The following is a 25,608-nucleotide window of genomic DNA, read 5'->3' as shown; positions in this document are numbered from 1 at the left end:
TCATGTGAACTATGACATCAGATGAATACTAAATGATGGCCAGCGGATCATACGTTTATGAAAACTGACATAGTACATTAGACGTATTGCTTTCCGCATACTATATACAGAAATAGACTTATTCGGACACTGGGATTTATTTTGGATGCAGTCATGTTAGATGATGCTGCATTACACTACTATTTAAAATTTTTGGGTTGTAATTATTATTTTTTTTAACTCTCTTAACACCATGGCTGTATTAATTACAAAAAAAGTAATATTAATCAATGCATCAAAGCACATTTGATTAATGCATCCATTTTGAATAAAAGTATGAATTAATTGAGAATTCTTCTGAAATCAGTATTATTGGATGTGGCTGCATTATATTCATTATTTTGTTTAAAAAATGCCCAAATATTCACTTTACCTTCTATATTAATAGTGGAAAATACAAGAAATACTCGTTGGAAACTAGTTTCAGTACAAGATGATAGTAGATGAAGAAATGAATACACTATGAAGACTACAAAAACTGGTTAAATAATAATAAAAATGTGTTAGTTTTAATTCACCATGTGATGTGATGGACTGCACATTAGAAGAGAAAAGAGGTTAGTTGGTTTTGCTGCTTGAGACACAGCATTTGATCCAAAGAAAACTGGAAAAGAAGACCAAGCTGGTCCAAGATTGGGCAAGAATTGATACCTGTGATGGCTTCAGCAAAGACAGGATCTAAGAGCTCTCCCTTGTACAGCCCATACAGTATGACCCTGTAGAAAGTACTAGGGGAGAGGTCAGTGACAGCCAGGCTGAACTCCTGGCTAGATAGTGTATGGTTCTGGCCATCAGATAAGCCATCTGGGTCAGATACTTCAACCAGAAAGCCCTCAACCTCTCCTCTGTCCAGCTCCCAGGACACACTGAAGCTGTCCCAGGACACATCAGAGATGGTGATGTTGCCCACCTGAGGCTTCTCTTCATCTGGATGACAAACAAATCAGAAGATAATTAATTTGGCAAGAAAAGGTACATATAGGAGAAGAACATGGGTAATGGTGACTGAACAGGTTTGGCTGATTTCTGAAGGCATTCTCTCTTTGAGATGATGGTCGTTTTAATTGCGGAGTCGAATGAACTGAAGTCCAAACAAAAAGACCGGAAAACAAACAAGTTTCACATTATTCAAAACAATGCAAAGCATTTTCAAAATTAGAGGGAAAAATCCATGTTATGAGCAACAATAAACCTTTTAATGTGTTACTCCTAACAAATTAATCTCCATCTGTTCCAAACAGAACAGAACATCTGCCCATGCAGTGAAAAAAAAACAACAGTAATAACTGAGTAATAACTTTCAAAAAGTTGTAGTGGCAAACATACTAATTTGCAGTCTTTTCTCTTGCAACCTATTAACATCCAAGCACCAGCTTGCTGAGACAGCTTTGGTATTAATGGCCCTGAGAAAAGCCATTAATTTTTGAAGGTCCTGCCTAGCCTGCCTGAGCAGAGGTACGCTGAACACTTCAAATATGGGAGGCAGCCATGCAGCGCGGTGCATTGCAACCTATAATTGAACATCATTGTGCATTGTCAGCATTCACAGGCAAAGAGGGGGCAGATAGCTAAGAGATGCACGGTGGGCTAACCATTATCCTGTCTATGCACATTCAAGAGGGCAGAAACGTGGCGTGCAAATAGGGTGAGAGACAATGGGGATGAAGTGAATGACCTTCCCAGGCATAAGGGCCGGTTGTCGCTTTTGAAACCTGGAGATGAAACAATACGAAGCTGTCAAACAGCAAAACAACTCATTGATCATCTTGCGCCATTCATGGGAACTGAAATTTGGAGAAATTGATTCATTTTGCACACTTATCCAATAGAGTTCCCGCCACTGAAAGCGGCCCATGTATGTCTGAGGAATGGCCTTCACTGCATGCAGATGGGGATAGAAGAAAAGAATGGCTTTATCGTTGTGAGATCCTCAGGCCACAGACACCTTAAGGGTGTTTGGATAAAGCCTTTGTTGTACGCATGCACAAGCCATGAAGGTGTGGTCACATTTATCATTGCTTGTGAATTTTCGCAGGCAAATTGTAGTCATTTTAATGTGTATCCATGTGGGAATTTTGTGTGAGGCTGAATGATTTCCCCACAGCGATTTCGAAACGGGTTCAAATTGGTCACAATTGGTCCAACAGAAAGCTTCTTGGTTTGAAAGTGACTCCGGTGTAAGCTTTGCTTCATAAATAGCTATACTATTGACAATAGACCTTTTTGCCCACAAAATTTTGCTGAAAATTCACGTATGTGACCATACCTTAACACAACATAACAAAACTTTGTGCATGCATGTGACTGTTTGCTCTCTCCTTTTGGTCTGGTTGTGTCCTCATATGTTTCCTTTGAGATGGTCATCAGGTCTCCATGTTACAAGCTGAAACTCTCATATTCATGCCAGAGAAGCATTCAGTGAACAGAAAAAAGCCCAGACCTAAAGGTCTCCCTGCCCCACCCCCTTCCCATCGGGTCTGAGGGTGTTTGTGTGCCGTGTCTAAGGCCGATAATGGCTGCTGAAATAAATGCATTGGGATTATAGTGCTGGTGATTTCAGAGACAACATTTTAACAGGCGGCTCAGCATGTGTCCTATTTATCAGTCCACCCCACAGTTCATTGTGGTCAAATCACGCAAATCCAAAAGGGGAGTGGGCTCACTCTGACGATTATCACATGAATGAGCTTTCTGTGCGTGTGTGAGTGTGTGTGTGTGTGTTTGGGATCTTGAGAAACACTATATCTGTTGTCTTGCCTTGGCGACCAAAGCAAACAACTGATGTTATATATATATGGTGGCATTTTGAGATCTTTATGGAAGTTTTCTCATGATAAGGAGCTACAAAATGTTTCATTCAAATTTATAGAACAAGGACTGCAGTATCTTCAAACTCCAAAAGAAATATTGGCACTTAAGGGAGGAAAATAGTCAAGATAATAAATTCCAGAGTTGCCTTCAGATCCTCAGTGGCCTGCTGAATAAATACATTTATGGAGTGAAAAAAATATTCAAATCATATTTTTTGAAAGCTTATTTTATGATACAATCCAATATTGCTTTTGTCACTCTAGAGGTAAGAGAAACGGGGATGTGAAGATGCATTCTTTATATCTAAATGAAAATGTAATGATGCATACTAACCTGTGGATGCTGACAGAGTGGCTGGCACACTCATCTTTCTTCCTCTCTTGGCAGTCAGGCTGATGGTGTACAGCATGCCAGGATTCAGGTCAGTCAGGATGTAGGTATTGGCAGCACCAGGTACCTCCAATTCAGTTTCTGTGCCATCCGCAGATGTAAACACTAGCACATAGGTGTCGATTTTGGCGACCGGCCTTCTCCAAACCAGTGCCAATGTGGTCTCCGTGGTCTCACTTACTTCAAGGTCTTTGGGAGCATCAATATCTAAGAGGACAGGTACGTAACATTAAAAACAAAAAATGACAACTCTGTCATCATTTACTCATCATCATGTTGTCCCAACATGTATTTTCTAACACTGAATACAACAGGAGAAACTGGATGTTTTTTTCCATGCAATTACAATGAATGGGACTTGGAGCTTTTAAGCTGCAAGAAGCACCACAGACATCATAAAAACTTGACTCATTTGTTATATTCAAACTACTTTAGATAATCCAGGGGGCTTTTAATCACTGCAACCAGATCATTGAGTCAGTGAGCTGAACTTGAGAACTAAACAAATCATTTAGACCTGTTTTGTGAACTGGATCAAATGATTCATTAAAATGATTCAACTAAAAATAATTGATCATTTACAAATCCAACATGAACTAAACAAAAAGAGCTATGGTGGATGTCACTATTTTCAGTAAATCATTTACATTATTAGTCTGTTTGTCACACAAAGGCTTTAGATGATTTGGATTATGGCACAGGAGTCATATGGGCTACTTTTATGATACCTGAGCACTTTGATATGGTGCTTTTTTGTCATTTTGGTACAGTCATCATTCACTTTTGACATAAGTGTGAATTAATAGTTTTTCCTTAACTATTCCTTTCAGAATTAACATTACATACCTTCAAGTGGGTTTATTAAGACAATAGAACTCACATGCACTTTTAACTCGGCTAATAAGAGGAGAAAATGGGGAAGACAAGCACATTAAATAAAGTAAAAAAAAAAAAAAAAAAAACATAAAATACAGGTGAGTTACTGACCATTTGGTTAAGTCTTACCAGTCACAGCATTGGTCGTCGCAGGCAAACTCTCACGCTCTTCCTTGATTGACGTCACTCCCATTCCATACTCCGTCCCGGGCCTAAGGCCTAAGAAAGAGCCCAGCAAATTCAGTCCTCTCAAATCATTAGACAAAACAAAACCATTAATCTCTCACATTAGTTGTTTTTGGAGCTTCCGTGGTAGGCAATTGTTTTCATTCTTGCCACAGCGCGGTTTCGATTTCATCTGCACGCCATATCAATCTAATGCCTTTCAGTGGCTGCATCAAAGAGCTTCTCCACAGGCCAGAAACAATATTTACCATCATACAAGAGATTCTCAGATCCCCACAGCCCCCATTCATAAGAGCCCTTAGCCCAAATCCCACACTTTACCCCTCTTAATGCCTGTATTGGCTCCTGCAGAGGTCACTGTGCAGGAGTCCTCCAGCATGAAATTACGCCTAATGCAGAGGAAGCTCATTATCAATAAAATCACAGGCGTGACGGCAATTACAGATAATAACTGTGTGAAAGAGACAACTAGTGTAATGTGTGTGTGTGAGAGAGAGACTCTGCGTTATTAGCCGAACAGATCGTCCGCCTTATTTACAGGGAACAGGCCTCCCAAGGACAAAGGAGCAAACCAGACAAAGAATCTATTATCCATTTTGAATATATTTTTCTCCCAGCCATGATAATCCCTGCTTGCGGTAACACATGGTTGTAGAGAATAAGAATTAGTGCAGGAGATTGCCTCAAAGCACAAGTGTATAATAGAAGTGCTGCTGCGACGAAGAAAGCCTCCGCTTTCCCTTTTTGACTGGGATTTTCACATTGAAGCACCAGTGTTACTTCATTTAAGGCATGAATAAGGCATTACCAACAAAAGGGATAGCATCTCATTCGCTTTTAGTCATGTAAACACTTCACGTCACTAAAACAAAGGAGCTCATTTAGAAATAAAGTGCTGATAAGTACAAGTACAAAAAAAGCCACTTTGAACCTTTTTTGAATTAGCCTATTTCGATTCAGACCTACAATGGGATTCCAATTGTTTTAAATCCTTTTTGAGGATGTTTTCCGAAAATGACTTCACACTTCAACACCTGAGAACTACATTTCTCATTTCAAGAGGGCACAAATGGCTTGGATGTACAGATGGACTGAAAACTACTCTAGTGTTTGGACTGCACTGCAGCATGGCCTAATTTTATTCCAGTTTTCAAACACAGTTTTTCATCTGTATGATCTGTTTGTAATTGATGTGGTTTGTAATCTCTGGAGAGGAATTACTGTGTAATTCAAATTGGCCTCTCACCAGTGATTTTAGCCTGAGTGGTATCTTGCGGGCCGCTGGGGAAGACCAGTTCTCCATGCTCCCCTCCAGAAAGTGGGCCGTATTTGACGCGGTAATTGAGGACATCAGACATGCTGTTTTTCCACTCCAGAGTTATACTCTCATCTGTCTGTTCAACTGTCTTGAGGTTGCTGGGGGCATCAAGGTCTGAAACACGCCAACATGTGGATAAAAGAAAATACTTCCTGTAGACGTACAGTTATCCTCCAGGGCAAGACAAAGAAAATTGCTTCAAAATGCAGGTCTAAGTACAACACAATTATCAGTAGACCTGCTGAAGCAGACTGAATTTTCACTTTAAGTTCTGAAATTATTTCTAGAGTTTCTACCTGTTGTGAAGGTCTCAAAGACCGGAAAGCTGGTCATCTCTCCCCTGCGGGCCATGAGAGAGACCTCATACTCTGTGTCAGGGTACAGCTCAGCCAGATGGTACTGGGTATCCATGGAGGAAAACTCTATTGTGTTCCTGTCTATATCTGTGATTGGGCCATAGGACACAGAGATCCCGTCCACCTGAGCGACAGGCTGAAACCAGGTGATAAGGGCTGTAGTGTCTGTCACATCACGCACATCCACCTGGCTGGGAGCATCAATCACTGTGGATGAGAGAAGAGGTTTGTGACAGCTGGGGAAAAAAGCAACAAAATGGGAACATTTATGCAAGCAGATGAGTTCAAAACAGCTGCTATACAGTTTTGATGTCAAGAACCTCAAAATATGATGATCGCTCTCCTAAAATAAAATGGTAGCTATACATTTTTATTTAAAAAGACACATTTATACTATGTATTTTTCATATTGTCACTGTGCTTAATAAAAAATAAATGATTGAAATAGTAAATAGTGCATAAAATAAAACAAACATTGCAAATATTATAAATAAAATAGTTCTGATTCAATCAAGAAATATCACTGAAAATTTGGTAAATGTTCATTTTTTTCCTGAAATAGAATCGCAACACTTGAAGACTCCAGTTTGGAAAAAAAAAAAAAAACACTATTGCCATTATATGGATGCATTCATATCTATATCACTACTTTTGACAGTAAGACCAAAGAATTGTATCTGCACACCTGCTTCTCCAAGACTAAAAAGAGTACAAGTAAAATAGCTAGGTCCTTATTTTCATGGTTAAATCAGTTTGTTAGATTAGGACCTGTACTGAGAGCTCATACTCATGTGAGCGTAACATAATATAGAGGAACTGCATGCAGCTTAGAGCAGATTTGTGCATGTGAGATGCTCCAATGCGCCAGTTATCTCACGGGAGGACAGCCTCTCATGTTGCTGAGTGGTGCCTCCCACACACAGAGAGTGAGGGAGAGAACTCACTTTGAGCAATTAGTCCCCCTTTAATGCAAATCCTATGTGGCACAAGTCGAAGAAATGGAGTAGATGGAGCGTTAGAGGCATGCTGAGAGATTTTTTTTAGACATTTGTAAGACAGCAAAAACAGCCTGTCATGAAGGAGAACTCTGGTTACTTGCACTGACAGCATAAGAGGCCAATGTTATAAAGGCACATCTCTTTCCAAAATAATCTTTAGTACGTTCTAAAAGAAGGAAGTGATAAAAGTGAAAGGAGTTTTGGGAAATGTCACAACGTGGTTGGTCAAGGTTTTTCAGCAAACCAAAAGCTATTTTTGAAGTATAAAAATTTGAGGGTAAACCCTTATCCTACAATCATATCATATATAGTTGAAGAGGATGATGAGCTAGAAATGCTCTATTCTGTAGCTGTCACTCAAAATATTTGGCATAATACAAAAATGTTAGTAATATTTAGAATGTCACTTTAGTTTCATACTGATATAGGAAGGTGATAGACCCATATGAACAATATATCCCAAAAACTATCAAATTATCAAATAAACATACTGTATATTATTGAATATATCATTATTAAGACTTTAAATTGTATAAATATTGTAACTAAATGCGCTAAAGTAATATTAAGTAATATTGTGAAATATTATAACTGTTTTCTATTTTAATGTAATTTATCCCAGTTATGGCAAACGTGTATTTTCAGCATCCATTTCCCCAATCTGATCATTGATCTGTCAGAAATCTTAGAGACCCCAAACTTTAGAATAGTATTTTAGCTGGTCTGGTGTAGAAAAGCACATGGCAAGCGTTCAAGTGTTAAAGTCTTGCAAAATAAGATCTTGAGAAACTAACACTTACATATTCATTTATTCTAACTCAAAATAATAATTTGAAATGCTCAGCAACTCACTGCACTGCAAATAACTGCCAATTAACATAAACCGCTGACTGCTCTTTCTAATTTCAGGTAAGACATCATGTCTCTTTAAAAAAAAAAAAGTCCTGAAAATTAGCAGACTGGATATGGCCGCCAGTTAATTGCTGTCGACAGCTGCTTACTTGTGACAATGTTCTTGCTGGCTGGGGGTCCACGAGTGTTGTTCTTTAAGACCTCAAGTTTGACTTCATACTCTTGTCCAGGTCCAAGACCAGACTGCTCAAAGGTGGTCTCAGGAGCGGTGAGAGAGTTCAAAATCTCTCCATCCTCTTCTTTCTGCCATTCAAAAACAGATTTTTTTTGCTGAACTGAATTGGTGAATATATTAAATCTAATAACAGATCGCTGGTCAAAGGTTCTGCTGGTTAATAAAAGAGCACCACAAAGCATCAAAGAAGCAACCTCAGGAAAACAAAGTCAAGCTCCCATGAACTACGGGGTAATGAGAGGGTGTCCTGAGAGTAAACACTTTGATCTATTCGCTGATTCTACTTGGATGAGTGTTTTAATTCACAGTGAGAATTATTTTGGCATTGACATCCCTAAACTTGATGCATGAATGAGACTGCCAAGCTGTGATTTGAAAGAAGGATGTAGGGGAGGTTTGCATGTTCTAATGGTGGTGTTTTTTGGAGTTTGCATAAGCCCTTGAGAAAGAAAATAAAGCATTACAGCGACAATAAGAGTTCTGTGGCACATGGTCACGCATGCTGTTGCCAGGAGCTTCTTAGAGGGTTTTGTCTTGCAAAACCGCAGACTTCTCGACAGTAGCTTTTTGCTTAGTGGCACCACTCAGCTATTTTCCACTGGGTGCCTTTTGAGCTTCTCATTTTAAACTATTACTTGCAAACAGAACGGTCCTTTTATATTACATCTTTTAGGAGAAAATATGAGGGCAACGATACTCTTTTGGACCATAGCCACCCTAGAGACTTACGGAGGATGCCAGGACACTCACTGTGTTTCTGAAGATGAGGTTCCAGCCATCAAATGGGATGTTCAAGGGGTCCCACTTAACCTCCACTGAGGTCTCTCTAACCGATTTGAATTTCAGACCCTCAGGTTCAGGAAGATCTAATTGTAGGATATAAATCGGTTTCGCAGAATATACTCAGGACAAAATAATGAATAATTTTCCTAAGCATGATGATGGGTGACTTACGTGTGGCTATTCTGGCACTGACAGGGACACTCATCTTGCTGTTCAGGACAGCAAAGACACTGATTAGGTACTCTATGCCAGGCTCCAACTCCCTAATAGTGGCTGTCTTCTTTTCACCAGAAACTCTCATTTCCATCTCCAAACCGCCAGGAGCCGTAGGCACATAGTTGATAAGATACTCCGTCACGAGCATCTCATTGACCCAGGCAACATACACTGTTTCTGGATCGACCTCAGTCACAGTCAGGTCTCTGGGTGGGGAGACTGTGGATTGAAAAATGTCAAATTATTAAAATAATTTTAGAAGAACCTCTGAATTAAAAAGGAACAGAAAAATGTTAAGATAAATACTTCATTCAACGCCAGCAGAGACAACTAAATAAACCATTCATAGATTGATTTCCTAAAACAATGAGGCTCTGGTGTTATCAAAACATTTCCTGCCGTAGCAACACTCAACCAATAACATGATTTTAGGGAGGGACTATTGTTTAGTCTGACCAATGGCAGATGGGGAGGAGTAGTTTGGGAAACCAGTTTGAAACAGTTGTTTGAGAAATTTAGTTTGATGACATGGTGTTATCTTAGGGATATCACAATTATTAATTTTGTCTGACAGGAAATCGTCATACAAATAATTGAAAATAAGGGTTTAATTATCTGTTGTGTTTATGTCACTTACAGTGCAAATACACATACACCATGAGTGATTTATTCATAATTAATTAAGTAAATCTGATTTCTTTTCACTTTGACATATTTAAAACTTATATTTAACTTTACATTCACATCATTGTGAATATAATATAATAAAATGTATTATAATATAATATAATATAATATAATAATACATTTCTAAAATATAATACATTTTATTTAGCTGATTATTACTCGATTAGCTCATATTGGGGGTTCTATGAAAATCATAACAGATGCTTTTCCTTTGAGAAAGTATAATAGCCAAAAGAGTGCAAGTATAACCTATACATATGAGGTGTTACATATTCCAGTGTAAAATATAGTGACTTACTTTCAGAGCAGTCGTCGCCAGTGAAGCCTAAATCACATATGCACATTCCATTCAGACATTGGCCTTGATCATTGCAGTTTGCTGGGCAGGTCAGAACAGAGCAGTCCTCACCGGTGTAGCCCTCAGAACAGACACACTTTTCATCTTCACAGTAGCCACGGTCCAGGCAGTTGTTGGGACACGCCTTTGTACCACAGTCCTCCCCAGTGAACCCGCTGTTACACACACATTGGCCATTTACACAAAGTCCTCTGTTATAGCAGTCATTGGGGCAAGTCAACTCGCTGCAGTCATGGCCTGAAAAACCAGCATGACAAACGCACTTGCCATCCACACACTGTCCACGCTCATTACAGTCATTGGGACAGGTTTTGATGCTGCAGTCTTCTCCAGCAAAACCTTCATTGCAAACACACTTGCCATCTACACACTGTCCATGTCCATGGCAATGATTGGGACAGGTTTTGATGCTGCAATCTTCTCCAGCAAAACCATCATGGCAAACACACTTGCCATCCACACACTTTCCACGCTCATGACAGTCATTGGGACAGGTTTTGATGCTGCAGTCTTCTCCAGCAAAACCATCATGGCAAACACACTTGCCATTCACACACTTTCCACGCTCATGACAGTCATTGGGACAGGTTTTGATGCTGCAATCTTCTCCAGCAAAACCATCATGGCAAGCACACTTGCCATCCACACACTTTCCACGCTCATGACAGTCATTGGGACAGGTTTTGATGCTGCAATCTTCTCCAGCAAAACCATCATGGCAAATGCACTTGCCGTCCACACATTGTCCATGTCCATGGCAGTGACTGGGACAGGTTTTGATGCTGCAATCTTCTCCAGCAAAGCCATGGTGGCAAATGCACTTGCCGTCCACACACTGCCCATGTCCATGGCAGTGATGGGGACAGGTCTTGATGCCACAGTGTTCTCCAGCAAAGCCATCATGGCAAATGCATTTGCCGTCCACACACTCTCCGCGTTCATGGCAGTCATGGGGACAGGTCTTGATGCTGCAGTCTTCTCCAGCAAAGCCAACTTTGCAAATGCACTTCCCGTTGACGCATCTGCCACGATCGTGACAGTTATTGGGGCAGGAAAGCTCAGAGCAGTCGTCACCTTCATATCCATCATCACAAATACACTCACCGTTGACGCACTGTCCCCTGTCATTGCAGTTGTCAGGGCAGGAAAGAATGCTGCAGTCCTCACCCTCGAACCCAGGATCACATATGCACTTCCCATTGAAGCAGTGCCCTCTCTGATTGCAGTCATTGAGGCAGGTTAGCTTGGAGCAGTCGTCTCCGCTGTAGCCAATGTTGCAGACGCACTGTCCATTGACGCACCTGCCACGGTGATTGCAGTTTTTGGGGCAGGTAAGCTCCCCACAGTCCTCCCCAGTAAAGCCTTCTTCACAATAGCAGGTTCCATTGTCACAGCGGCCACGGTCGTAGCAGTCATTGGGACAGATGAGCTCGGAGCAGTCAAAGCCCGTCCAAGGCTCGTCACATACACATTCGTCATCCACACAGCGCCCCCTGCCTAGGCAGTTGTTTAGGCAGTTGGTCAAACTGCAGTCCTCACCAATGAAGCCCTCAGCACAGATGCAAGCCCCGTCAATGCACTCTCCATTCTCACCGCAATCCACAGGGCACAGCTCGATGCTGCAGTCCTCACCGCCGAAGCCCTCGAAGCAGACGCACTTGCCATCTTCACAGCGGCCTTGATCCTGGCAAAAGTTGGGGCATTCTGGCTCAGAGCAGTTGACTCCCTTCCAACCGGGCTCACACACACAGCTGCAGGTCACTTTCCACGCTCATGACAGTCATTGGGACAGGTTTTGATGCTGCAATCTTCTCCAGCAAAACCATCATGGCAAACACACTTGCCATCCACACACTTTCCACGCTCATGACAGTCATTGGGACAGGTTTTGATGCTGCAATCTTCTCCAGCAAAACCATCATGGCAAACACACTTGCCATCCACACACTTTCCACGCTCATGACAGTCATTGGGACAGGTTTTGATGCTGCAATCTTCTCCAGCAAAACCATCATGGCAAACACACTTGCCATCCACACACTTTCCACGCTCATGACAGTCATTGGGACAGGTTTTGATGCTGCAATCTTCTCCAGCAAAACCATCATGGCAAACACACTTGCCATCCACACACTTTCCACGCTCATGACAGTCATTGGGACAGGTTTTGATGCTGCAATCTTCTCCAGCAAAACCATCATGGCAAACACACTTGCCATCCACACACTTTCCACGCTCATGACAGTCATTGGGACAGGTTTTGATGCTGCAATCTTCTCCAGCAAAACCATCATGGCAAACACACTTGCCATCCACACACTTTCCACGCTCATGACAGTCATTGGGACAGGTTTTGATGCTGCAATCTTCTCCAGCAAAACCATCATGGCAAACACACTTGCCATCCACACACTTTCCACGCTCATGACAGTCATTGGGACAGGTTTTGATGCTGCAATCTTCTCCAGCAAAACCATCATGGCAAACACACTTGCCATCCACACACTTTCCACGCTCATGACAGTCATTGGGACAGGTTTTGATGCTGCAATCTTCTCCAGCAAAACCATCATGGCAAACACACTTGCCATCCACACACTTTCCACGCTCATGACAGTCATTGGGACAGGTTTTGATGCTGCAATCTTCTCCAGCAAAACCATCATGGCAAACACACTTGCCATCCACACACTTTCCACGCTCATGACAGTCATTGGGACAGGTTTTGATGCTGCAATCTTCTCCAGCAAAACCATCATGGCAAACACACTTGCCATCCACACACTTTCCACGCTCATGACAGTCATTGGGACAGGTTTTGATGCTGCAATCTTCTCCAGCAAAACCATCATGGCAAACACACTTGCCATCCACACACTTTCCACGCTCATGACAGTCATTGGGACAGGTTTTGATGCTGCAATCTTCTCCAGCAAAACCATCATGGCAAACACACTTGCCATCCACACACTTTCCACGCTCATGACAGTCATTGGGACAGGTTTTGATGCTGCAATCTTCTCCAGCAAAACCATCATGGCAAACACACTTGCCATCCACACACTTTCCACGCTCATGACAGTCATTGGGACAGGTTTTGATGCTGCAATCTTCTCCAGCAAAACCATCATGGCAAACACACTTGCCATCCACACACTTTCCACGCTCATGACAGTCATTGGGACAGGTTTTGATGCTGCAATCTTCTCCAGCAAAACCATCATGGCAAACACACTTGCCATCCACACACTTTCCACGCTCATGACAGTCATTGGGACAGGTTTTGATGCTGCAGTCTTCTCCAGCAAAACCATCATGGCAAACACACTTGCCATCCACACACTTTCCACGCTCATGACAGTCATTGGGACAGGTTTTGATGCTGCAGTCTTCTCCAGCAAAACCATCATGGCAAACACACTTGCCATCCACACACTTTCCACGCTCATGACAGTCATTGGGACAGGTTTTGATGCTGCAATCTTCTCCAGCAAAACCATCATGGCAAACACACTTGCCATCCACACACTTTCCACGCTCATGACAGTCATTGGGACAGGTTTTGATGCTGCAATCTTCTCCAGCAAAGCCATGGTGGCAAATGCACTTGCCGTCCACACACTGCCCATGTCCATGGCAGTGATGGGGACAGGTCTTGATGCCACAGTGTTCTCCAGCAAAGCCATTATGGCAAACGCATTTGCCGTCTACACACTCTCCGCGTCCATGGCAGTCATGGGGACAGGTCTTGATGCTGCAGTCTTCTCCAGCAAAGCCAACTTTGCAAATGCACTTCCCGTTGACGCATCTGCCACGATCGTGACAGTTATTGGGGCAGGAAAGCTCAGAGCAGTCGTCACCTTCATATCCATCATCACAAATACACTCACCGTTGACGCACTGTCCCCTGTCATTGGGGCAGGAAAGGCAGGAAAGAATGCTGCAGTCCTCACCCTCGAACCCAGGATCACATATGCACTTCCCATGCCCTCTCTGCCCTCTCTGATTGCAGTCATTGAGGCAGGTTAGCTTGGAGCAGTCGTCTCCGCTGTAGCCAATGTTGCAGACGCACTGTCCATTGACGCACCTGCCACGGTGATTGCAGTTTTTGGGGCAGGGAAGCTCCCCACAGTCCTCCCCAGTAAAGCCCTCTTCACAATAGCAGGTTCCATTGTCACAGCGGCCACGGTCGAAGCAGTCATTGGGACAGATGAGCTCGGAGCAGTCAAAGCCCGTCCAAGGCTCGTCACATACACATTCGTCATCCACACAGCGCCCCCTGCCTAGGCAGTTGTTTAGGCAGTTGGTCAAACTGCAGTCCTCACCAATGAAGCCCTCAGCACAGATGCAAGCCCCGTCAATGCACTCTCCATTCTCACCGCAATCCACAGGGCACAGCTCGATGCTGCAGTCCTCACCGCCGAAGCCCTCGAAGCAGACACACTTGCCGTCTTCACAACGGCCTTGATCCTGGCAAAAGTTTGGGCATTCTGGCTCAGAGCAGTTGACTCCCTTCCAACCGGGCTCACACACACAGCTGCAGGTCTCAGTGCTGTAGTTTCCACGGCCACTGCAGTAGGGTTTGGTTGTGACTTCACCTGCTAAAGAGGTTTTTAGTCATTTTTGGCTTATGCTGAGAAACACTTTCATGCTGGTTTAGACAGAAATGGGACTTGTACAGAATTTAACGAGTCCTTAATGGTTCCATTAACATTTATTTTAGTACTTTTAAAGAATAAATACTAAAAAGCAAACATTTTCTTGGCAATTTCAATAATAAAATTTTTTTTTTTTTAAATTCAAGATGTGGGTAAATAAACGCAATCCAATAACTGCCATTTGACATGAACATCGCTAGAAATACGACACAAACAAAAAATGTGGTAACAATTCATTTAGATTTGTACAATACTACAGACAAAACACATAATGTGTGTTTTTAACTACATTGTCATATAAACAGTCCGTGAAAACTACATTGATTTGTGTCAAAGTTAGCTGAAAGCTGTATGTGTTTGATTTACTAAAATGAACCATTAAAAGAACCAGTCTTTACAGTCAATTGTAGCACACTGGTTGCGCTACATATTCATGATTCACTACAAAATTCGGATCATTTTTTTGTTTTGTTTTTTATATGAATGATACGGCTTCTAAATAAGAAGCAAAACCAATTTTGACAGGCTTGTTTCGAGATCATGGTGAAAAGCTAAGTAATGAGTCACTTGGAAGGATGAAATTAATCAAAATATCTTTATCAATGCAATAACTGTCAGACAGGGAATTTTAGGGATGGCTGATATGGAACTTAATATTGTTTGAACCAATGAAAGATTGCGGCAGGTTTGAGTTAATTTTTAGTGATAATTTAGTGACATCTTGTCCTAACCACAAGCAGGTTTGATTATGCAAGCACAAATGTGATACTAAAAGCCAATTGGCTTGGATGGTTACATCTGACAATGACTGGTTATGTATATGTCTGCATATATATGCAGAGGGGGGCAAATTTTATTTAGCCTGCTCCTTTCTCCTTTTTTTCTGCCACATTTTAGATGGAAGCAAATAGCTTTGTCATTTAGATATTCATTCTGATTGGTCAATTTAGTACTGAGCAGAGCCCTTTATGCTTTCAGCCTCTTCTAACCTTCATGTAGTGATTGAACACTGGTCTACTACATGTAAAAATAAAAATAAAAATATAAATATTTTCGATTGTATGTATCTGTGCGTTATGCGTATTAGTGGATAAAAACAAAGGTTAAAGGGATAGTTCCAAAAATGTACATTTTGTCATTGTTCACTTACCCTCACTTTGTTCCAAAACTGTTTACTTTCTTTCTTTTAAAGAAGATATTTTGAAAAATGTCTCAGTGTTTATTTTATTTTATTATTTACTTTTTGTCCATGATACAATGGAAGTCAAAGACCCAAATGTTTGGTTAACTATATTCTTTAAAATATCTTCTTGTGTTTTACATAAGAATGAAATGTATGCAGGTTTGGAACAACATGAGGATGAGTAAAGAATTTCCATTTCGGGGTCAGAGATTCCATTTCCACAACTTAGCATTGTTTTGTTTATTTAAATACATTTGTAATGAGGCTCAGCCTCCTAATGGACTACCAAAGTATCTATGCAATATTTGGCCTTACCTGTAACCTGAGCACTACAGCAGCCTGTTCCACTGGTGCACTGCTCTCTTAGACTGGATACCTCTGCCTCCAGCATTTCCAGCCTGTTCAGAAGATCCTTCAGGTCAGGCATGTGGTTATCACAACCGCAAGCTTGCTTAGGAATATTAATCCTATGCGTAAAAACAATCTGATTCTCTCCGTCCATGGTGTGTTCTATGTGTTGGTCAGACTGCAGATTGGCCGGTTTTGGCTTCACTGGTGTTGTTTCAGGTGAATCCAAGTCCACAGAGCACAGGGATCCAGAGGGAACGTTGATGTTGTATACATGGTTAAAAACCACAGGCTGATCAGGACTTGGGAGGGTCAAGTTCTCAGTGGTCGGTGACAGTGATTCTCTTCTGTGTCTAATTACTCTTTTCACCAGGCCAGCACTAGAGAGATGAACTAACAAGGCTACTGCCACACAGGCCAGTAGCAGGCCTCGCATCCCCATGATGATTTGCTCCTTGACTCTTCTTACTGGTGTGATTGTTCAAACTGTTTTAAGATACTGGAGATGTGGGTTTGATCCTGTAAAATGGAATTAGAACAGTCACTCAGATTGCTTTTACACATTTCATTCTAATGCATGTCCAGTGTGAATCCAGTCTCAAATTGCACTTACAAAATGGAAAATGAAACATACATTACATAAATAATGAAAAAATCAGTCATTAAATGAATCTTAAAAACATTTACAGATAATTCTAATACTTCAGCAATATTTCTTAAGCACAATTAAAAACAACAGACAAAATGAATGTTAATTTAAATAAATCATTGCATCTTAAATACACATTTTAAAACAATATTAAAAATAAAATAATATGAAAATATGTAATTTATTTGAATGAAAAAAAATCTAAGGTATGTAGTGTATTTGTATCATAGACTTTGCATAGCAAATCATGCTAACAGACATAAGAAAAACAAAAAGGAAATGTTTTAATCCTCGACTCGTGTTTCCTTTCCAACCAGAATGAATTATATTCTAAAATTATAACTAAAGCAAACCATATCACACTAGGGAGTGTTCATATTCAGAATAAAATTTCCAGCCAAAAAACAAAAAAACACAATTAAGCATACATGCCAGTCAGCAACACTGCAGGATAGACAGACACTAAGTACAACTCAGGTTATAGTTGCCTTGGTTTCCACAAAGATCAGCTCTGGCCAATGAAAGCAAGGCAAACTTCAGCTCAGGAGCGAGGGCTCCAGCAGTGTTTCCTATGACAGGCTGCCATGACACACAGCAGGCAACACCTGAATCTGAGGAGCGTACTCACCTCTCTGACGCTCTGCCTACAGCCCATGCTGACAGATTAATACTCGTGCAGAGGAGACCATCTGCAGCACTTCCGCTAGTGTGGGTGTTCAGAGTTCACGCTTCTCATAAAAGTTAGCATTCTTTGACCATTCTCCAGACAGCAGCAGAGTTATGCAATAAAACACAACACTTTCCTCATTAAAAAGTTAGAAGTATAGTTTTTGCAGGGCTCGGGAGGCTTGTCACCTCACCAAGTGCAATGGTCTGTTACAAATTTAATTAAAATAAAATGCCTGTAATGCCCTTTCAAGCATGTTACTGTGCTGCATTATTGGGTGTAACAGGGAGATTGAGGATGTCTGTGTTTAAAGAGTCCTGACGCGCATGTCATATGGTCACATACTTGGCAACTACAGGATTGTAGATTTAGTTTTCCATATAGCTGTTTTCCTGAATGTCATGAAAACCAAATGGGATCCATTTAAGATGGAAATAACCACCTTCTCAAAGTGCTGACACACTGACTTTTCAATACCATAAAATACCCAATATTTATGTCAAATTAAGTACATGTGTGCATTTTTCAGCCTGCACCTTGCCTAGCCATTCAAACACATTTAACCCCTTAAAATTTATTATTTTAATTAGATTTTTTAAAAGATTCTTTATATTTTACAATGCTGAATTTGACATAACAGAGATCACTCAAAATGTACAATTCTTTAAACATTTCGAAAATATTTTTAAGAATGCTTTTGTGCATTAAATGAAAGTCAGTGTGGTCAATGACAACACTGACTGGACCCCATTCACCGCAGACACAAAAAATTTTTTTTTAATTTAATTAAATTAAATAAAAGAAATTTAATTAAATAATAATAAAAAAATAAAATAAAATTAAATAAAATTAAATTAAATAAAATTAAATAAAATTAAATAAAATTAAATAAAATAAAATTAAATTAAATATCTTGCAAAATATCTTCTTTGTGTTCCACAGAAGAAAGAATGTCATACAGGTTTGGAAAGATGTGAGGGCATCTAAATGATGACAGAATTTTTTTTTTTTTTTGGTGAATTATACTTTAAGGCAAACACTCCAGTCCTTCAGTAGCAAAAGAGCAATACAAAGTGGTTACACAGATCATAATTTTGTCACGGCTGCAGGGGGCTGACCCAAAGCCACAGCTTGCAAGGTCAATAGCAGGTAATATCTTTTCAGGATCTGTTTAGTAAGTGGAGAGCTCGCTTTGACATGTGATTAACAGGACTGACAGATGAGCTCCAGCGAGAGGGATCCCACGCTGCTGCCGCCCATCCGTGATTAGACAGACAGGGATGAGCGCTTCTGTGATGGAGCGCTTAAGTGGGGCTCGATGATGGGAGACTCCCGATCTGGACCCTCGGGGCGAAGGGGACCTACTCAGCTTCTTGTTCCTCACATCTAAACCCTAGGATTAAATCAGCAAAATAGGCAGAAAATTGCTTTGAGTCGCTTTGCGGTTTTAGTTCTGGATGGGTAGCTGGCTTTTTCACTTTGAAACCTGGCTTGTCGCCACAAAAATCGAAGAAAGAAAATGACTTTGAAAGACCAAGCTGGTCTTTGTGTGAGCATTTGCCCTTAACCCCTGGCGAAGGTGGACTGTAAATGAGTGAAAAATTAAATATGAAGTATAATGAGGACAGCTTGGCTTCATGGCAGCAATGATGGATATGCTAGCCTATGAAAGAATTAGCAGTTATTAACATTATATTGGAAAAGATTTCTTCTTTTTTTTTTTGCATTTTGAACAGCGAGAAATAGACAAAGCCAGTCTCTTTTATTAGAGCTCCATCAATACAGTGCTGAGCTCAGAACAGTATGCTAATGCTGCTGCTTACTGGCACTTTCAGATAAACCAGACACAAAGTGACTGCTGCTTTCTCATGCCAGGTCTAGTTTTTATACATTGTTACTTTCTCAGACTCTGGCTGGGCCAGTTGGCTTCCGTGTGTCTAATGTGAGAGGAATTTCAATGGGAGGTGAACCTGCTGGCACACATATTTAGTGCCAGTGATCTAAATTGGTCCTGCGTTGTGCTAAGTGCTGAATGCTGACTAGAGCGTTTGAAAGGCAGAATACCTCACACAGAGACCAGATGAATACTTTTGTAAGTCATAAATTATAGTGACAGTTAAAACGATTCTTCCACCACACCAATGTGCCACAAACAAATTAGCTTACTTGCTATTTGTTAAATTAGAAGTTTGCAGCTCCTCACATAATTGAGCAATTAGCACGTTAGCGGTTTGGGACCGTGGCATAATTAGCTGTGATGCATACTACATAGACATAAAACATAAAAGGAATATGGCAAAAACCAGATCACAAAGTACAAAACATATTATTATTGTAAAGTGGAGGGGAATTAGTAACACATTTTATTGAGATGACAACTGTTGAAGTGTTTGAAATAAAATAAAATAAAATCTAGGTTTTCTTCCTGACTTTAGAGGACTGATGAGGTGGTAAATTATCTGTTAAATAGCCGGTTATTGAACTGTACAAAATGCTGTGGTTGCATTAACAGTTCATTGTTCAGTTTCATATTCAATGATTAGAGATGACATTCATCCACAGTCTGTTGAACAGAGGGGAAGCACAACTCTTCCACAGTTTATTCCTATGAAATCATCAAGCAGACTCAGTTTTGTAGGTCACCCATGACAGAAAGCACTTGCCTTCACTGGGACGCAGCCTTAATATGGGTCGCTCGCAGTAGTGCATGAATTGGTATTGTCTAGACTCTATTCACCTTAATAGATGTCATAAAATGCCCTGACAGGTTGTTTAATACTGGGAAGGAGTCAATGATGAAAAAAATATTTCTCCCAGAGGTATGCCATACACACTGTATCATTCCTCCACCGGTGCAGGTCAAACTTAATTAAAAATCAATATGATGAAATTGAGTAAATACTTCTTAATCCAGTCAGCAAAGCAGTAAACCTGCTGAAAGGTGTCTGATCTGTGGCGAAAACCCCAAAAATGCTGATAAATCCTTATTAAAAACATTACAAATATGAGTATGGTGTCATTGAGAAGTGGATGCTTATCGATGGCATGGTTTTCCAAGGTCATAATCAGACAGAGGTCTGCTGAAACCAGCACCATGAAGCAGCTCATAATCATCCAACACAGAGATGGATTTCCAGACCAGCTCAATGGTGTGTGCTCTCAGATCGATGGCAAGGCATAAAGCCACTGTTATTGTTTCATAAATGGATTTGTAAGTCATCGCCTTCCTGAGCAATGCTCATTTAGGAGGAGTAGCTCAGTTGACCATTAGACCTTTCATTTTATTCTGTTCTTTCTTTCTATAGTTCTGCAGTTCTTCTTCTTTCTTACTGATATTTTTCATCTGTCTGACATCCTGTTACTTTTAAGCTGTGATGTGAATGCAGAATGTGCATTGTGACTGTCCACTGGCCTCAAACGAGCTGATGATTGTCTATGCCTCGTTACTCTATTTTCCTTGGCTTGTCTGTGCTTCAAAAGGAAGTCAGTCATGTCTTGCAGTGGGTTCACTGAGCAGATTCAAACAAATGAATATGTCTGGCAATCATAAACACGCAGACGTGCTGTCTCACCACTGTATGTTCAATGTGAGCTTAAAGGTCTCTCAAATGCCACATAAAGTGATCTCTCACCGAACGCATTCTCTTGGCATTTCACCCACCGGTGGATTGACAGCAAGGTGTGAAACCAAAACCTAAGAACATACGCCACTGTGTATTATATTTCCAGCAATGCCATTCTCATAATAATGAGATAAAGTAATTATTAATCTTGCATCTGATTTCATTGCCAGAGTTTAAAGGTATTTCTTCTTTAATTCAATTTTAAACAGAAACCGGCATGCTGAAATTTTCTGTTTTTATTACTGATCATTCCATTCCTGTGGGCTATTTTTTATCTAGTAGAGGCATAAGATTACATGCAGACTGATAAGTGAAAGGCAATGCAGGTTGTTTTCACAATGAAAAAGCTGGGTTTCATGACAGTCGAGTCCCATTTACAGAGCTCTAATGATGCTGGCAGATCTGATTGCACCGATAGGAGGTGTGTGTGTGTGTGTGTGTGTGTGTGTAAGTGAGCGATAAGCCGGGCTGGTGTATGGGCAGAGATAGAGGTGTTTGCACTGCTCTGAATGGACCTGTGGTTCGCTGACATTGCTGCACTTTCACCAGAGAAGCATTCAAAGCGGACACGATAGAGCTAAGATGACATTGCCAAAGGTGAACTCCATCATGCTGATTAAGAAGAAATGGAAAGTTTAGGACATGTCAGTCACCATCTGAGACCAGAGACACTAGAGAAGTCTGCTGGGAATGAAGCTGAATAATTCCTGACTTCAGCTTCCATGTGTGCTTTCTTTTAAAGTCCAGATGGAAGGAATGAAGGAGGAACATTTGTTACTTGCTGTCTCATTTTACATTTTCAGCACTGGTGACCCCGTGTTTATTAGCTTAACCTCTGTTACAGCCAGAAAAGCAGCCTCATATGTTCAGACCTTAAAATTACAAACTCCTGCTATTTCTGACTCCCATTTGTCGCAACAAAATTCAAACACTATTTCTGCATCATGCAGACAGTGCCTCGCATATTGGTCTTAGAAAGATAAATTTGTTTTACAATTTTTTGTTTTCTAAAGGATATATTGTGGTCTGGCAGGAACTGCAAAGAATAAAAGACCGTATTTTAATCCAGAAGTCAATTTGCTACAGAGTAAAAAGACTTATTTGAACATGGAGGTCCTTTTTCATAGGCACAAAGCAATCCCTTCCCAAAATGGAAAGCTATTGATCATTCTTTCCTGTTCTAGAAAAAGAATAAAAGCTAGTATGTTTTTTGTTTGTGTTTAACAGGAAATTGCTTTTTCTCCAATGCCAAGAAATTTTGTGACATGATCAAGTGTGATTTAGCATGGCTGTTCTCTGAAAAAAGACCTATAAATTGCATGCTGCCAGATCCAATTACTTACACTACATACCTATAGTAATTAGCTTCATCACAGTATGATCTTCTGGGACTGAGCAACAAGCTCTTTCAACTTATTGACCCTATTGAACGTTTTTCCTCCTTCTGGAAAGAAAAATCTGTTTCCCACACTGAAATGCAAGAATATTGACTGGGAGATTAAGACATCTATTTTAACTGTTCATATTGGAGGCAGAATTGTCATCAATTCAGATACTCTGATTCTCTTTTACAACATCCCAAACTCTTCTGCTAACTTAAAACCTTCCTTATCCCGGGTTTGTAGTGATGAATGCATTCTAGCATGCAGGGTCACTGACAACTAACCAGAGTTCCTCACTTCTGAGGAAGACACGTGGGCTCATCTCTTGGCTGCCATCGATAGGGACACTGTCTGTGCTTTGAGCTCATGGTTTCCTAGCCATGTTACATTAGCATCAGACAGCCATTAAAACCATCTGGGGCTGTGACACTTTAACACACTGAAGTCTACTGAGGAAATCTTTGTTCACTGATGCCGACAAATCATTCTGAATGCCTCTGTGGCTAATTTTGAGTGTGGAAGAAAATAATCCTTCTTTACAGAGCATTTTTTCAAAGAGACTGACAGACAGACAGACAGACAGACAGACAGACTGAAAAAAAGAATGAAAAAATACCTTTTAAAAGTGAAACTTGACAAAGCATCATAAAAACATTGAGTAACTTTGTTCATTTTATTTATCTTTATTTGTCTGCCAAAATAACTTAATGAATTTTAATTATCTTCATTTGGTTGCTTTCCTTGGCAAAATATTGATAAATGTGATTAATTGTGATTAGTTAATTTGTGACTAATTAATCAGCATTTCATGTAATTAATTAAATTACAATATTTAATTGATAGACAGACCTATAATAGACAAACAAATTGATACAGAGATGGAAAGATAGACAGACAGACAGACTGACAGACAGAAAACCACAGGAGAACACAGAGGGTCCAATAGCCGCTCCAAGTGCATTGCCAGGCCAGGAGCAGAGCTGACAGCTGTTCAAACAAAGGCTAGTTTCCCACTCAGCTTTGTTCTGAGTGGCACTGTCAATGAATACACTGCACATAGCATCATAAAACATTTAAACACTACGTCTAGGCAACAACCATGTGTGGTTGGCACTTCTAATGTCTTCAAGATAATGATGGCATAGAGCGCTGAGGAGATTTGAACAACCCAGGAGGCATTGACATCACACAACAAAACAGATCAAATATTAGGGCTATTATGAAATAGGAATGTTTAATGTGTTCAGTCGCATTCGGAGAACAGTCATATCACATTTCTTTTTCTCAAAAAAGAACTTAAAGTGAAGAAAACTTAACCAAGAATCCTTTATGCAGTCATGAGTTTTGCCCCTCAATGCTAACGACTAAGTTTCCTTCATTCTCAGAAGTACCGCCCTCCCATTTAGGACCCTTGGATCCAGGGGGTCTCTGTCATTGACCCCCACCTCGTTCACTATACGCACTTATAAGGCATCTCTCAGCCCCTGCGTTTCCCAGCCTAGACCCCTCCCCCTACCGCCACACACACGCACATCTTCTCATCACCTCAGTTTCTCCATTCTCCTAAACGGATACAACCCATCAGCAAGGACAGCGCACTGATCCGAGAACCGTTCAACCCCCACCGCGGATGAGGTGAGAGAATAGAACTGGCAGCTGACAGCGGAGCAACACAAGGAGCAGCAGACTAAAGAGAGAAGCGCTAACACAAACCAGCTGCTGCTCTCCCTGGCTGGAGAGAGGACAGAGATCCTGGAAAGGGATAACACCGTCAGCCAGGTAACAGACACCGGCTGACCCACAGCTGTAGACAAGCCCACCACGTGTAGAGTTACGCCAAACTATCAGCGCTCAGAGCACATGCTACTGTATTCCCCCCTCAAGTGGAGCTGGAATAATTGCTGAGCTTAAAACAAATGTGGACCACTTCCCCTATAAACCATAATGAGCAGCCTAAAGCAAGCCAATGCATCAGCCTTAGAAGTCCCTAGCTAACAATTACACTGTCAGAAAACATGTGCAAAAACTGTACCTTTAGGGGTACAATAGCTTGTCAATGGGGCAGTACCTTTAAAGGTACATCTTTGTGCTACATTTACCCCTAAAAGGAGCATTACTACTCTAAGGTACTAATATGCACCTTTTAGGGGTAGATAAGGTGCAAAGTTGTCCTTTTAAGGGTACTGCCTCAGTGACAAACTGTTGTACACCTAAAGATAAAATTTTTGCACAGTGTACAATATGACTCTTGTAATACAACAGTATTACGAAGTGGCACAACATCCTTTAAACCATAATTCAGATTTAGCATTTAATAACACTCATGAAGAGCACAGAGTCATTTAACATGCAAATCTGTCACACTAACAGGTAGATGGAAGTGACTTGAAGCATCACAGCTTACCTTAGTGAGACCAATCCTCCTCTACAGGCTCAGAGACGTGCCTCCGTCTAGGGAACTGCGATGTGTTGCCAAACGAAAGGTTAAAAACATCAGGAACTCTTGAAGTGCTTTTTAATTTTCTTTAGACAGATGACAGTCCTGTCATTCCCTCCTGTCTCTCTGCTCTCAGTGAGAGTGCTCCATCCAGCCAGTGTATGTCTGCTGATGCTGAGAGAGGGAATGAGTGAAAGAGAGAGAGAGGGAGGGAGAAGTCCCTTTCTTTTAAACAGTAGACACTTTGCGGTCAGACCCCACTCCCACCTACCACTCTCTTATATGCACCCCCCTCCCCTTTCTCCCTCTGACTGGAAGCTGAGGAGCTGAAACGGGATGCCTCAAGGCTGAGTCGCAAACTCATACACACACACACACACACACAGAGAAGGAAGGAGGAGAAAGAGAAAAAGAGAGAGACCATTTACTATAAACTGGAGCAGCCAATGACTGGATGAAAGGGATATATCCCAAGCTGCATTAACATACATTTCAGATTAGAATTAACGGAGGATAAAGGAGGAAGGACCTTGTGTGTTTGATGACGAGCATGACA

General features: G+C 40.9%; 1 protein-coding gene across 1 annotated transcript in view; it reads right to left on the bottom strand.

The window, feature by feature from the left end:
• The window catches only part of LOC107709842 (tenascin-like), a 34,652-nt gene extending 9,406 nt beyond the window's left edge, over positions 1–25,246 (bottom strand). Inside the window, exons 1-13 of the mRNA XM_016514470.1 lie at positions 25,020–25,246; positions 16,262–16,813; positions 14,254–14,706; positions 10,724–11,467; positions 10,046–10,444; positions 9,016–9,279; positions 8,812–8,927; positions 7,976–8,129; positions 5,917–6,183; positions 5,549–5,734; positions 4,246–4,335; positions 3,184–3,447; positions 691–966 (exon numbers count right to left, since the gene is read on the bottom strand). Coding sequence (XP_016369956.1) covers positions 691–966; positions 3,184–3,447; positions 4,246–4,335; positions 5,549–5,734; positions 5,917–6,183; positions 7,976–8,129; positions 8,812–8,927; positions 9,016–9,279; positions 10,046–10,444; positions 10,724–11,467; positions 14,254–14,706; positions 16,262–16,736 — 3,688 coding nt within the window. The 5' untranslated portion in view covers positions 16,737–16,813; positions 25,020–25,246. The remainder of the gene's footprint in view (positions 1–690; positions 967–3,183; positions 3,448–4,245; positions 4,336–5,548; positions 5,735–5,916; positions 6,184–7,975; positions 8,130–8,811; positions 8,928–9,015; positions 9,280–10,045; positions 10,445–10,723; positions 11,468–14,253; positions 14,707–16,261; positions 16,814–25,019) is intronic.
• Positions 25,247–25,608: the final 362 nt, after the last annotated feature.

The sequence above is a fragment of the Sinocyclocheilus rhinocerous genome, unplaced genomic scaffold (assembly GCF_001515625.1).
Source record: "Sinocyclocheilus rhinocerous isolate Xijiao unplaced genomic scaffold, SAMN03320098_v1.1 scaffold926, whole genome shotgun sequence".
Taxonomy (NCBI): domain Eukaryota; kingdom Metazoa; phylum Chordata; class Actinopteri; order Cypriniformes; family Cyprinidae; genus Sinocyclocheilus; species Sinocyclocheilus rhinocerous.
This window is presented reverse-complemented; position numbering and strand designations above follow the sequence as displayed.